General features: G+C 36.8%; 1 protein-coding gene across 1 annotated transcript in view; it reads left to right on the top strand.

Moving 5' to 3' along the window:
• Positions 1-15,765, top strand: part of LRP8 (LDL receptor related protein 8) — a 204,494-nt gene that overhangs the window by 161,440 nt on the left and 27,289 nt on the right. The window contains exon 5 of the mRNA XM_039319779.1: positions 10,172-10,540. Coding sequence (XP_039175713.1) covers positions 10,172-10,540 — 369 coding nt within the window. The remainder of the gene's footprint in view (positions 1-10,171; positions 10,541-15,765) is intronic.

The following is a 15,765-nucleotide window of genomic DNA, read 5'->3' on the forward strand; positions in this document are numbered from 1 at the left end:
TACACATACATTTACATACATTTAATTAAAATGAAATCTGCTGATATTATTATTTTCCCATTGATGTCTTTATAATTTTTCTCTTCTGCCTCATAAGAAATTAAAGCTTAGAAACATCATTTTAAAGTCTCTGGGAATTGCATGAAAGATTTTTGGAGGCTTGATAGCTTCGTTTGTGTAATTCTTCTTTAGTCCATAATGTGCTTGCCATTTCCATTTCTTGATGTATCATAATCCTTCCCAGAAAAGCTGTGGAAGAGAGTTTGCACTGTACAGGTAGTCCTTGATTTATGATCATAATTGACCCCAAAATTTCTGTTGCTAAATGAGATATTTGTTAAGTGAATTTTGCCCCATTTTATGACCTTTCTAGCCAACGTTGTTAAGTAAATCACTGTAGTTGTTAAGTTAGTGACACAGTTGTTAAGTGAATCTGGCTTCCCCATTGACTTTGCTTGTCAGAAGGCCATGAAAGATGAAAACATGACCCTGGACACTGCAACTGTCATAAAAATGAGTCAGTTGTCAGTCATTTGAATTTTGATCATGTGACCATGGGAATGCTGCAATGGTCATAAGTGTGAAAAAATGTCATAGGTCACTTTTTTAAAGTGCTATTACAATTAAACGAACAATTGTAAGTCAAGGACTACCTGTACAAGGTAGGACTCAAGTCCCACATTTATATTTGCTCTGTAGTCATTTTAAAAAGTGTTTTTCAGAAATTCTTTGTGATTCAAAATGGTTCTAAGGAAGCTATTTTAAGATGTCACACTAACTGTTTCAGGAATAGGACTTCCTATCACGATGCGTTTTTCTAAGGCATGTTCTCATTATGTGAAATGGTTAGCAACTCCAACATGTGAGCTAATAGACTATCACAGCCTCATTTGTTTCTGGGGAATCTACCAAGCTAATTAGATGTGTAAAATTACCAGTATAGCTGACAGGTCTTCTCTGAGCTGGAGAATAGCCTGGAAACAATTTCCTCCATTTTCAGAACAATTACTGTACAAATGGAAAATAACACTCAAAATGCTAATTGATCACAATACTCAATGTCTTGGTCTGAGGGCATAAAAGTTTAAATGGACTAATAAATCAGCTTGTGAGTAACAAATTGGAAAGTTTTATTTGAATTAGATATGTCCTCTATGCAATTCTGTATGTCAGACATGTCAAACTTGCAATGTCACATGACATTGTGCAACATATTGGAGCTTTTTCTTCATTGCCGGCAATGGGATGGGCACGGTTTTGTCGTGACGCATCCGGCCCACAGGCCAGCAGTTTGGCACCCCTGCTGTATGTACTTCCATGTAATAATGTACTGTACAACCATATATTTTTGTTATCTTTTCAGTGAAAAAGGAATATTATCTTTATTAGCTCTCATAAAATTATCATGACTTATATATGGTGCTTGATTTATTCACCAGTTAAATATATTATACTTGAGAAAATGAAGAACAAAAGTATTATGGGGTCATACTCAGATGTTACATCTTTGTCACTCTGAAAACACCAATCAAATTTCTAGACCTAAATAGAAGTATAGATTCAGGCTAAGCCACAGTTCACTAACCCTGAGTTACTGAACAGTTCTCAATTATCTGTGTTTACATTCCCTGCTAAGCCATAAGCAGCAGTTTAGAAACCACAGTTAACGAATTCATACATTCCGAGAAATTAGAGGTAGTCCTCAGGTTGTGACAGCAGCCAAGAATTGCTATCCCTAAATGATGTGGTTGTAAAGCACAATATCACATGACCACAATGTTCAGTAATGTCAAACCTGGTTGCCACTGTAACATCAGGAATGCATGGGTCATTTAGTGGGAAGAGGCAGGAGCCCCGGACAAGTAGTGTAAGGGGTGGGGTGTGCCGCAAGCATGCGTTGGACCTTGGGCAGCCCAGTCAGGACCATGGGCAAGCTGGTGAGGGCCATAGGAAGAGGCTGGGGAGTGTGGGTGGGCTGGCAAGGGCCACAGGTGAGTGTGGCATGCTGAGTTACAGAGCACATCAGAATACAAGATCTTTGACATTTCATACTCCATAGCGGACTCCACGGGAGAATCGCATGGGAGTGACTTGTGACCTTCCCTACTGGCTTCCCCATTGACTTTGCTTGTGGAAAGCAGACAGGGAAGGTCACATATGGTGATCATGTGACATTGAAATTGCAAGCCGAGTGATCAAGTAATTATAGTGACGCTGCAACAGCTGCGACTTTGCAGACCAATCATAGATTCCCCTCATTCAGCACTTCATTTGTTTTTGAACAGTTGCTGAACAAGTGATCATAAATTGAGGATTGTCTATGCATGAGTTCTTAGCCATTCCCACCTCCGGTGATAGATTTAGGGGTTGGGTTAGTGCTTGAAAGAGTTGTCCATTTTAAAATAAACTTGTTTGCTTTATTTAGCTTCTCGCTCTAATAGTGGTGTCTATAATGATAAAAATTCCAAAAATTGCTTTTAAGGCTAATCTTAAGTTTTTTCCAGGCTGTAATCAATATATGCACAATTCTATCCAGAATTCTCCTAATTTGTTTCGAAAAGTTGGTAAATTTTAATAGAGTTTCTTGGATCTGGGAAGCTGATCCAAAATTAATTGATCTAAAATTAATACCTTTTCACTTGTTTATAAATTATTACAAAAAAAATAAGGAAATGGTGTATGCCAACACCGGTATATCTCGATTATAGTCATTTAATATTATATTTATTTGTTTGAGATGACTTTTGATGTTCATGCACATAGATGAAGAAGAACAGTATCATTGGCTGCTGCATTGTCATTTTTTTAACAATTCCAGTTTGCAAATTCACAGATAGAAGAGTGGTGATGAGTTAAAAATACTTATCAAAGGTTCAGATAAAAGGATATTCTTGAAGTGCTCCATTAGTGGTGTCATGATTACTGCATCTTTCACATTTATCAAAATACTTTGAACTTTTCAGCAAAGTTTAGATCCATGCCACTGTAAATTATTAGCTAATAAGGAATGGGGAACCAAGATTTTTTTTTTTTTTTGCTAAGCCATTAAGCAAGATGAATTTGTCAGCAGTATTTTATCAAGAAACATTTAAAAATAGGACATATGACTGATTGCCAGAAAATATCAATTCTGTAATTATGGGGCGCTTAGAAACTTGGATATACTTAGAAGTTCTGAAATCTTAGGAGTACTGGCAATTTGAAATTGTTGCCAAAATACCAGTAGAGAAGCACAGTAATTGTGTCTTAAGCTTTTTATGTTAAAGTTTGGAAGTAATTCATATAGGTTTGTGAGGTCATCTTCTACTGGAGCTTTTTTTTTTTTTTAACAGATCTCAGAAGATAAAGTACCTTCACAGAAGCTTCTTAACTCAAGTTTTTAATCTCTAAATTCATTTTAAATGTTTGGGTGCATAAGAAGATTCCAAGAAATTTCAGATTTCCCCTTTAAAAGCACAGGAAACTATCATAGCTGAAAGTGTACCATAATAACCATTTAGTCTACAAGTGGAACAAGAATTAAGAGAAGGGTACACAATCTGTCTTTAAACTTTACCTTTTGAACATATAATCCATTTCTCCAGAATTGTTGGACTATAAAACAATTATTCCCAAATACCATGGTTGGTTATGCATGATGGAGGCTGTAATCCAACATATCTGGAAGGGACAGGCTCAAGAATAGTCTGAAATAAATCCACTGAGATCAGTCTATTCGTTCAATCTGAAATTTGTAAGATTTGGGTTAAAGAAGATACTAAAAATACCTGCAAGTAAAATTCTTTGAAGCAGCTAGGAGAAATAAATTTCTAGTCTGTTTTCAAAAGCATGCAATTTAATACAATCTCTGTTCCCTATTTGGCTGTAAAAGGGAGCAGGGAGAATTATTTATATCAAAATAAGCATAGGGAAGTGGAGTAGGAAATCCCCGTGCCTTATCTTTTGGAGTGGGCAGCCATAACAAATGTAAATAAATAAATAATACTCCTATACTTTAGTCACTTTCTGCCAATTTATCAGTATCAGATTTATTTGTTTGTTTGTTTGTTTGTTTGTTTGTTTGTTTGGTGTATGGCCTATCATACAGGGCTTAGCATATATATTAACAAGTCACCTAGATTCAACATATGCTGGACATGGAGAAAGCTAGGGAGTTCCAGAAAAACATCTACTTCTGCTTCATTGACTATGCTAAAGCCTTTGATTGTGTGGATCACAACAAATTGTGGCAAGTTCTTAAAGAGATGGGAGTACCAGACCATCTTATTTATCTCTTGGGAAACCTATATGTGGGTCAAGAAGCAATAGTGAGAATTGGACATGGAACCACTGATTGGTTCAAAATTGGAAAAGGAGTCCGGCAAGGCTGTATACTGTCGCCCTGCCTATTTAACTTATATGCAGAGCACATCATGAGAAAGGCAGGGCTAGATGAATCAAAAGTTGGAATTAAGATTGCCGGGAGAAATATCAACAACCTAAGATATGCAGATGATACCACTCTGATGGCAGAAAGTGAAGAGGAACTAAAGAGCCTCTTGATGCGGGTAAAGAAGGAGAGTGCAAAAGTTGGCTTGAAACTCAACATTAAGAAAACCAAAATCATGGTATCCGGCCCTCTCAGTTCCTGGCAAATAGATGGGGAAGAAATGGAGGTAGTGACAGATTTTATTTTCCTGGGCTCCAAGATCACCTCAGATGGGAACTGCAGCCAAGAAATTGAAAGACACTTGCTCCTGGGGAGGAAAGCTATGGCAAATCTAGATACCCATACTAAAAAGCAGGGACATCACCCTGCCAACAAAAGTGTGTATAGTCAAGGTCATGGTTTTCCCAGTTGCAATGTATGGATGTGAAAGTTGGACCATACGAAAGACTGAGCGACAAAGAATTGAGGCCTTTGAACTATGGTGCTGGTGAAGACTCCTGCGAGTCCCTTGGACTGCAAGGCGTTCAAACCGGTCAGTCCTAGAAGAGATCAACCCCGACTGCTCCTTAGAAGGCCAGATCCTGAAGTTGAAACTCAACTACTTTGGCCACCTAATGAGAAGGAAGGACTCACTGGAGAAGGGCCTAATACTGGGAAAGATTGAGGACAATAGAAAAAGGGGACGACAGAGAATGAGGTGGCTGGATGGAGTCACTGAAGCAGTAGGCGTGAACTTAAATGGACTCCAGAAGATGGTAGAGGACAGGAAGACCTGGAGGAACGTTGTCCATGGGATCGCGATGGGTCAGACACGACTTCGCAATTAACAACAACAACATAAAATATAAATGTTAACAAGATCTATGTTCAAATACCAATGTCTAGGCCAGGGGTAGGCAACCTTGGCTCTTTTATGATGAGTCATAAAAGAGTCAAGGTTGCCTACCCCTGGTCTAGGCCATCTGAAGCACAGCATCATTTACATTAAAAAAAATAGGACACTGGACCACTTACAGCTGGTCATGATGTGATCTACAGTTTGACGTGGGACCCCACAGTCGCACTGAGAGGAGGATACTGTGGACCCTTTTATACAGAGAGTCCTAGCAGATGCCATCTGAGGTGCGAATCCTATTCAGGATTGTCCATTGCTAATGTGGTCATTCAAACCTGGCACATTTCTTGTAGTTACGTCTTCCTATAACTGGGCGTTCAGAGATAACAAGGCAATAGCCAAATTAAATAAAGATACACTGGCTTACTCTTGACTTTTAATCTTCTGTTTCATACATAGTAGAGCTAGAACAATACTTTAAGAGGGTCTGCACAGACTTAGCTACAATTGAAAGAAATGCTGTCAAAGATAGATTGCATCAAATTAGATAATGCAGTACCTCAACAACCGTAGATTTCAGTATTAAAAATATTATTGACAGAATTATTCCTCAGTTTCTGGATTTAATACTTTTCTACTTCTGTCACATTCCAAATTACAATTTGGAAATACATTTGGGAGATCTCTTGAGTACTAGATAAAGATTATAACAAATTGCAGGTCTAGACCTTCAGGTTGTAAATCTCTACATAAAAATAACTAGAGTTTCTTGGAAGCATCTCCTTCCATTCTGATTCCTGTCATCTTTTTGCCAGCTGTGTTGTTTATTATGGCATAGGGCACAAGGAACAACGAGAATGTGACTGTTGCTTTTAAAACATCATTCTCAGGATTATATTCCTTTTCATTTGGGATTATTGTAAGACAATTGACTTCAGTAGTTTCAAAGTTTATTTTCCCCCTAATAAAAAAAAGAAATTGCATATATTTAAGCTTATTTTGTGGGAACTCCTTAATGTTGGAAATAGATTTCCTTTTTGGCTGAAAAAGTTGCAGCTGGAATACCTAGAAGTTTTCACGTGAATTGCTACAGATAGTTTAACTCTAAATGTGGCAAACAGATGAGAGGAAGTGTGAAATCCACTCAGAAAAGTTTAATTATTTGTAAATGTTACATAGTAGCTTCCAGAATAATTTTTAATTTGTTGCAAAAGGGCTTATCGATGCAATTTAGAAGCCAAATCCCTGCATACTTCACTGAGTATTTGCCTGTGCATCCTTCTTAAGAAGTTCAGAACACACTCTGAAATTCTGCAACCTACTTACATTTGGGGGAGAATGAAATTGCCACTTACAAAAGCCAAACTGAGGACAGAGAAGTTGTCTGCAAAATAGAGCTATGGCTTTCAGACCCTGACCCCACTCCCTGCCAGGCCCCTAACTGCAACAGCCTTTTTCGTAACCCTCAGCCATCTGGCCATAGAGTAGCTCATCAGACTTTAAATGCAATAATCCTCTGGATTTGTTCAGTTCTATTCCTTGACGAGTTTACACGCTATAATTCTAGGACTCCCCAGTTTCATATGCCATTTGATTTTTTTTTTTTTAATGTTTCAAAGAATTTTTAAACTATCTGGCCATTTTTTAGTTCAGTTTAATATTAAACAATTGCCAGTATAGCATTAAATGTATATTTGTTTCAGTGAATTAGCATGAATGAATGTCTAGGATTCCTTTCCACAAAGAGCAAGACATGCAGCTTTCAGCTTATTTCAGTGTCTACCTCTTGAATTCCCAGCTATGTTTCCCAAGATACCGTTGTGATCATTGCACAGAATAGATGGATCAGAATGGTCCCTAGGACTTTCCTAATAATTCACAGAAACAACCTTGACTGTACAGTATACATTGCAAGAATCAATATCATCAAAGGAAGATTTTTCTTAGTTCAGTGTTACGGTACTTCAGATCATCTTGGCAAGCGAAATCCTCTTTATCTATTTATTTATTCGTGCAATTGGTTCATTCGTTCAATTTCTACAACTACCTATCTCAAGCAAGTGGAAAATCCCATAGAACGTTCCACATCGTTTTAGCTTTTATTGAGCCCTGCAGCTCACAACTAAGAATGGTCCAAAGGGTCTTTCACTCAAGCTATGAGAACTGGCATTAAGCCTGCAAAAATAAATGACAAGCAGAACAATTCTACATTTTTTGGGAATCCGCTCTTATTCCGTTTAATGAAATAATATTTGCTGTTGAAGTAGAAAATGATTCTGATGCAGCCTTCATGGGAAGAGTATGGTATTCATACACTTAGTTAGAAAGTGCTAAGGTGCTATATTACTACAATGCCAAAATAATCCCCCCTTCCAAAAAGAGAGACTTCTAAAAAAATTTTCTAGCATTCTGAGAAAACCACTTCTTTAGTGAGGAAAGAAATGCTGTTAGATTTTGGCACAGCATTTTTGAATAAGCAAATATGTAATATTTTTAGAAACCTACAGATATAAAATGATATTTACTTTACATTAGTGCTGTAGAGGCTCTGAATTGGTAGTGACTGTCAAGGATTGTTATGTTGAATGATAGACTTCAGAAACAGTTAACACTGTTCAGGTTAGAATAAAGAAGTGATTATTTGGGATGAGTTAAATATAGGAAGTAGAGAAAAGGAACCAATAGCTTAACCCTGGGGTACCTTCCTTTGAATTCTTGGATTATTATTTTTTTTTACAAAGACTGTGTTTCTTAGAGACTATTAAGCAGAAGTAGTCATAGTAAGTCCCTATGAATTATCAGATTAGGTTTATGCTATTTCAAGAATGGCTCAATCTTTCAAGAAAAACTTTCATAGAACTCAGCAGCAGTTTCTAGACCAATGCTTTAACCACTAAACCAAATGAGAGAAATAGATGAATTTGTTATGCCTTAATTAAATGTTTACAAATAATGGGTAATGAATTGAATTTGTCCTTTGCAAGGATTATGGAGGGGTTTTTTTATTGTTCCTTATGCTTAGATCACTGATGGTTCTTGCGTTTCTCTGCTTTTACTTGCCTAAAGTAAAAGTCAAATTTATCTGGCCACAAAGTCTTAATTCCAAAGCATCTTCTTCACATATATGCACAAATAGTCCTTCGTATCATTTATATCTTCCTTTGGAATGGACTGGGATTACAAACTGTAAGTTTTATTAAACTGCAGCATTCTCAACTCTCCCCATTCAAAGTGGGATACATAATGTTATTAAAATAATAAATTATGAAAGAAAAAGATTGATATATATATATATATATATATACATGTTTTCTGAGGTTTTCGCGGGTATTTGTATGTAGGTCTTTGGTTGTTCGGGTTTTCTCCCACGTAAAATTGGAAGTGTCTTGGCGACGTTTCGACGAAGTCCCATTCGTCATCTTCAGGCTGGTGCTTTCAGCTTCGTGCCTTGCTGCTCGAGGCACGAAGCTGAAAGCACCAGCCTGAAGAAGACGAATGGGACTTCGTCGAAACGTCGCCAAGACACTTCCAATTTTACGTGGGAGAAAACCCGAACAACCAAAGACCTACATATATATACATACATATATATATATACATACATACATATATATATATATATATACATATATATACATATACATACATATACACATACACATACATACATACATACATACATACATACATACATACATATATATATATATATATATATATATATATATATATATATATATATTCAAAAGATAAAAACGAGCACCAGGAGGTAAAACAATTAAATGTTTAATAAATAAATAACCTAGCTTTCGATGGCTATATTGCTGCCATCATCATCAGGGTGTTAAAAGCCAGAGGGTGGGGGAGCTCGTTTATAGGCACAAACGCGCCTGCACACGGCTCATAGACCTCGTTATGGGGCCCGGTCGATTGATCCTCTCATCACTCATGTCAGAAGTGTTTCTGAGTTCTAAGTTCTTGCAGCTGATTACTTCAGCAGAGGAATTCCTGGACAAGATTAGGTCCTTAAGGATAGAGGATGACGAGGTGATGGTATCTTTTGATGTCGTCTCCCTCTTCACCTCTATCCCACAGGACCTAGCCCTTGTGACCGTTAAAGATCTTTTGAGTCGCAGGGGCTTAGGACAACACCAGGATTCCCTTCGCCCGGAAGATCTTGTGGACCTTTTGGGCTTACATACTTTAAATCTGTCATAAAAATGATAGAATCCTGTCATATGGTACCTAAACCTACGCACTCTACAACTTATAACCAAAATTGCAAACTATTGTGGTTGAAACTTGAGGACTACTTGAATTAAATGCAATGCCAGAGATTGTATGCCTCTGAATACCAGTGGGGAAATCACAGATATAAGGGTGATTTTTACCTCACGTTCTGTTTATGAGCTTACCATAGGCAGCACTAGGAACAAAATGTAGGACTTCCATTTGATCAATAGGGTTTTTTATATACTCTTATTCGTTTATGAACCAAGTAAAAGTAAGTACCTGTTATATTTTCCATATAACATTTACCCTGACCAAAAGTTGAGAAGCTATGCAGGAATTGTACTTTCAGTTGCTATGAAACAGGAGCAGAGATGAAGGGCAGAGGGAGAAGCATCACATGGACCAATCAGCATCGTAAAATACGAATAAGTGGATACACAGATGGATAAAAGAGCAAGAAGGTTTTGATTGCTTTTTCTCAATGAGCAACAAATGGAAGGATCAGGCTGGAACAGTATTAAAGAGTACAAATGTATAAGCATTGCTTTCCAGGGCTGTAGGGAAAAGATATGTAGGAGCAGGATAACTTTTTGAAGATTTAAAATATGAAATAAAAAAGTTGAATAGGTAAGCTTGAGCTAACCCTTACATATTTTGTGTTTTTTCTCCCAAAGTGTGTTCTTCAAGTGAATTCCAGTGCAGCAACAAGACCTGCATAGCCACCATCTTTGTCTGTGATGGTGATGATGACTGTGGTGATGGCAGTGATGAGAGGAAGTGCCCTCCCTTCACATGCAACCCCAATGAATTCCAGTGCAACAATAGCCTGTGCATCCCGCAGATTTGGGTCTGTGACAAACAGCCTGATTGTGAGGACCTCTCAGATGAGTCCATGGAGAAGTGCGGGTACAAACTCAAACCACAGATCACGAGCACCTGTGCAGCACATGAGTTCCAGTGTGGCAATGGGGAATGTATCCATTTGAACTGGAAATGCGATGGAGACGAAGACTGCAAAGACAAGTCAGATGAACAAGATTGTTGTAAGTGTCCAAAATTTTGAACTGTCTTTGGGGAAGGGCTCCATCCATCGCATTTGATCCTGATGAGATGGCCTTTGTATTTCAGTTCTGTGGGCCCTGAGCTATTGAATATTATATTTCTCTTCATACAATGTTTCATCCATTTTTAGGTGCTAAGTATTTTAAGCTAGTCATTCACTCAAGGCTTAAGAGACAGACAGACAGAAATTGAGAAAATGTTTCTCTGAAATATTTATAAATGCAACATGGAAATGAAATATTTATACAAAACTATGCATAAGCAAGGTGGCTGAAAAACAGCTGCCTGGTGGACTATTTTTGCTTCAGGACTGAATCTTTTTAATTTGCCAAGAAAGCCTTGTGCAATTTATTTACAAAATTATTGAGAATTAGTAAAAATCATATAAATCGGGCAAATACGTTGTCAGATATAAAAGGGAATTTCTATTCGCCAATTTAAAATTTACCTTATGGATTACTACTGTTTGTCTTGTTTTTTTATTCCTTTATGGATTACTTTGGCTAGTTTTACCTAATTTATTTATTTATTTATTTATTTATTTATGGGACTTATATACCGTTTTAAGTGCAAGCACTCTCTAAGCGGTATACACCAGTAAGCAATGTATTTACATTGCCCGCAACAATCTGGGTCCTCATTTTACCTACCTCGAAAGGATGGAAGGCTGAGTCAACCTTGAGCCGGTGAGATTTGAACCGCTGACCTGCTGAACACAGTCAGCTAAAGTGGCCTGCAGTACTGTACTCTAACTGCTGCGCCAGCTCGGCTCATATTCTATTCATATTCATATTCTCATATTCTAATTCTAGTCTTTCCTTCTGTTTTATTTTCCTACTGTTATTTTTTTATTTTGCAGTGGCTTGGGGTCATATGATCACCTTTTTCAATCTTCTGGCAGGCAAAGTGAATGGAGAAACCAGGTTCACTTAACAACCATGTTACTCATTTAACAATTGCAGTGATTCACCTAACAACTTGGGCAAAATTCACTTAACAAATTTTCACTTAGCAACAGAAATTTTGGGGCCAACTGTGGTCGTAACTCAAGAACTACCTGTATAAGATAGTGGCTTATCCAACATGTGACATTTTGACAGCTTCTAGTACCAGCCCCACTCAGAGTAAATTTCAGTATAGGCCCAGGAACAAGCTATATATGCTTGGAAGTTTCTTCTCTTGGATGATTTATTTCAATCCATCCTGTTTTACCGAAGCATGATTTTCAGTGACATTTCTCTGGGAAACCGTTTGAGCTCTTCATAGAGTCAAAAAGATTAAAGTACAGTTTCTGAATCTGATATTTTGTTTTGTAGGGAATACTCAAACCAGGCTTCTCAAGTTCAGGCATCATGGGAAATTGTGGTTCAACTAACCAGAAAGTATTGAATTGACATGTGGTAAAGAGGAAAGGAAGATTAGAGAGCTCCGTCCCCCAGGGACCAGTCCATTCTTAGTCTAACAAACATGTCTGAACTGCTTTATCTACATTAGATCACAATTGTTTGTATATCTGTGATAAGCATTCTAATTTTTTGAGTTCCTAAGGACTGGTTTGGACAAAACTCAGCAGTACTTTTTCGTGCGGCTGCTGATAAAAACAGGATCGCCAACATGATCACCAATGTCCGATAACAGATATGGAAGAAGAAGAAGAAGAAGAAGAAGAAGAAGAAGAAGAAGAAGAAGAAGAAGAAGAAGAAGAAGAAGAAGAAGAAGAAGAAGAAGAAGAAGAAGAAGAAGAAGAAGAAGAAGAAGAAAGAAGAAGAAGAAGAAGAAGAAGAAGAAGAAGAAGAAGAAGAAGAAGAAGAAGAAGAAGAAGAAGAAGAAGAAGAAGAAGAAGAAGAAGAAGAAGAACAACAACAACAACAACAACAACAACAACAACAACTCTTTTTGGCAAAGAACTTAAAATGATCACATTCCATTTATTTGTACTCGGCTCCACACTGCAGTATCTCATATATAAATAAAATGTGTCCTAAATTTAAAATCTGTTTGAAGACTACATTTGTCTACTGTTGTCATAAGTTGTTTTTGAGAGAAGAAACTAAAATGAGGGCTCCATTTTAGTGCTGAAAACAAATAAAAATGCTTTGGCAAATGAACAAAAACAGAGAGCAGCAGATGAACAAAGAAACAAATAGAATATGTGTTGGGGAAAAAACATCTAGTGGCTGATGTCTTGATTTATGATTGTGTGCATATTTATATTTTTATATTTATATAGTGTATATTTATTTAAACCTGTTCAGAGGATTTTAGTGTGTAGGTAATTGGCAGATAAATAGTTCTAATTTCAGTCCCTGGTATCTCTTGCTCAAGGATCCAAAGGGATTCCAGAAAGACTCAGGATAAGCAACCCATTATAAAACTTAAAATATCTTTAGGAATACCTTTATATTATTGAAATATGAAAACAATTCTCATATAAAGCATGCTTCAGTATATGTTTTGAGAAACAAGGGCTGCTGAATAATCAGTACTAATGGAGTTAGGGAAGTAAAAATTATCAAAGGCAGCACAAAACTTGCAATGAGTCAAATTTGCTTGATGAACATAGCTGATCTCTAAAACTTTTCCTTTCCAGGTATATTCCTGTTTCCATTTGTTCTGCAGGCACCCATGCAATTCTTAGGATGGGATGTTCCAAATGTTTCTATGTGTGTATGCAGATAGTCTTTAACTTACAACCACAATTGAGCCCAAAGTTTCCGTTGCTAAGCAAGACAGTTGTTAAGTGAGTTTTGCCCCATTTTACAATATTTATTGCCACCATTTTTAAATGAATCACTGCAGTTGTTTAGTAACACAACTGATAAGTGAATCTGGTTTCCCCGATGACTTTGATTGCCAGACAGTTACAAAAGTTGACCACATGACCTCAGAACACTGCAACGCATCATAATTATGAGCCAGTTGCTAAGTGGCCAAATTTTGATCACATGACCATAGGGATGCTGTTGCAGTCTCAAAAATGGTCATAAGCCATTTTTTTCGGGCCATTGTAATTTTGAAAGGTCACTAAACAGTCGAGTTCTATCTGTAGTACTGATGTAGTAAGCAGTTTAATGGTTAGGTTCTATAAAGGCATCAGGAGTCCAACTTGACTCAAAGGAGACTTTATCATTACTGTTACCTTTATGTAGATTATAGACCATGATAATGACTTTTGCTTATTGTGATATTATAACAAAGACCTTCCTTTTCCATCCATCCATATATGTACATTGTGTTTCCAACTTTATCTTCTATATTCACATTTAATATTCTAGCATGGTATCAAATACTGTCTAGTTTGACTCCATTTCAGTACGCAGTTAATAAGCAGAGGCTTTATCTCTGATGTTAATGGCTTTCCATGAACCAGCCAAATAGTTTGCTAATACTGTATTATGTTAGAAGACTCTCAGGGATAAGTGAAACCAAGATTGATTCCATGAATTCCAAGACTTTATTTTCTAATTACTTAGATTGCTTATTTTTCATTAAATGAGCTCAATCCCATGAACTTTAATGAAATTAAAATGATTTAAATTGAAGTGAGCTATAACTTGGCAGTTGGTATTCCACCTGAAACCCAAGGAGAAAAGAGCAATTCCTGAATTTACCATTCAGAACAATGTCTATTTTAGTGCTTCTTGTTGCACTTCACTAACCCTAAAAAAAGCTCCCGGTAGGAGACATTAAGAAAGTTCTTTCTCGAAGGGGTTGACGTGCTACATAAAATAAAATCCTTGCTACTCTTTACAGATGTGCTTTTTAACTTACGCAGTGATCTGTGAACTGACTTCTATATGTTAGCATTGTGTAGATATTCTGTTTGCCAGTACATAGTTCACTATAGTGATTTTGAATGCCTGTAATTTGCAGTCTAATTAATTGTATTTATACCTCAGTGTGTTTATCATATCTTCTATACTTGCTGGACACATGACAATCTTTTCTTGTTGTGTCCAGGATGCCATAATTTCTGTTCCTCTTGACAGTAAAATTGCTGAGGAGATTCTGTCACAATCTTCTTGGATCATCTGAATTAGTGTCTGTGTCATGGTGCTTGAGCTACTCTTTGACATTGATTTTCTGTCATTTAAAATAAAGATGGGGTACTCCAAGGGGAAAATACATGATTCCAGAGAGGCATTTTTGCTGTGGTTCTGCAGCTGTTGTCAACAGTGACACTCAGCCTTGATGCGCTTTGTGCTTTCTAAAAAAAGCTTTAGGCGGATTTAAAAATTGTTAGCAAGTAGCAATATAGGTGGGCTAACAATAGCCGTTTATTGTTCGGGAGTTGGATATGGAGATTAAATAAAGATCACTTTTGAGTCAAGCTGCTGGTTTAAAGAAAGCAGCCATGTAATTTTCTTAGCAATAATATAGAAATGGCATCACTCTTTGAGACGACATTTGGCTTTCCAGTTTAGGATGGCTTCCTGAGATTTTTCTGATGAAGTCCCAACTATATACTAGCCAAGTCCAAGCCTGCTTAGCTTTTTAAGATCAGGCAAGGTTGAATGGAACTTAAAGCATCAGAATGTTTAAACATCAAGATGTAATTTTTACCTCCCTCTTCTCTATCTGCCTTAATTGCTTCTTAATTGCTAAGAGTCAGTTATTATTTTTGAAAGCCTCCCATTATGTTCTTCCAGGTGTGTTCCCTCATAAATGGATGCATTCTTTTAATTTTTATTCTTGTCTGAAATAATTTAATAATTTGTTATTATTTTATTATACTATAATATTTCAAACTATTCAAGTTTCAACATAATGCTTTAGCAAATAGCCTTTTCCCTAATCTCTATAAAGTTATAAAAGAATTAAACATCTGCAATGAAATTACAATATCATTCTTGTTCAGAAAAAGAGTGGTTTGGGGTAAAAAAGAAGAGCTATGAGAACTGCAGAAAACTCGTAGTTGTTAAGAAAATATTCCCAATATTCACAATGAACCATGAATGTTAAACCTTAGGTTTAAATCCACATTAACCATGATAGCTGACTTATCTTTAAGAACAAACCACTTGAAAATGAAAACAGACAATATTCTTCCACCTCTTTTATGCCATGTTGAATTGGGAAATGATTCCAAACTCCAATTTATTTATTTATCTGTCAAATTCCTAGGAGCGCCCATTGCATGGAAAGTTACTGTGGGCAGCATATAACAAATCCAGTGAAGGATTGTTGGATACCCCAGAACTTTAGA

This window comes from Crotalus tigris, unplaced genomic scaffold, assembly GCF_016545835.1.
Source record: "Crotalus tigris isolate CLP2741 ecotype Arizona unplaced genomic scaffold, ASM1654583v1 scf7180000023617.9722795, whole genome shotgun sequence".
In the NCBI taxonomy this organism is placed as follows: Eukaryota; Metazoa; Chordata; class Lepidosauria; order Squamata; family Viperidae; genus Crotalus; species Crotalus tigris.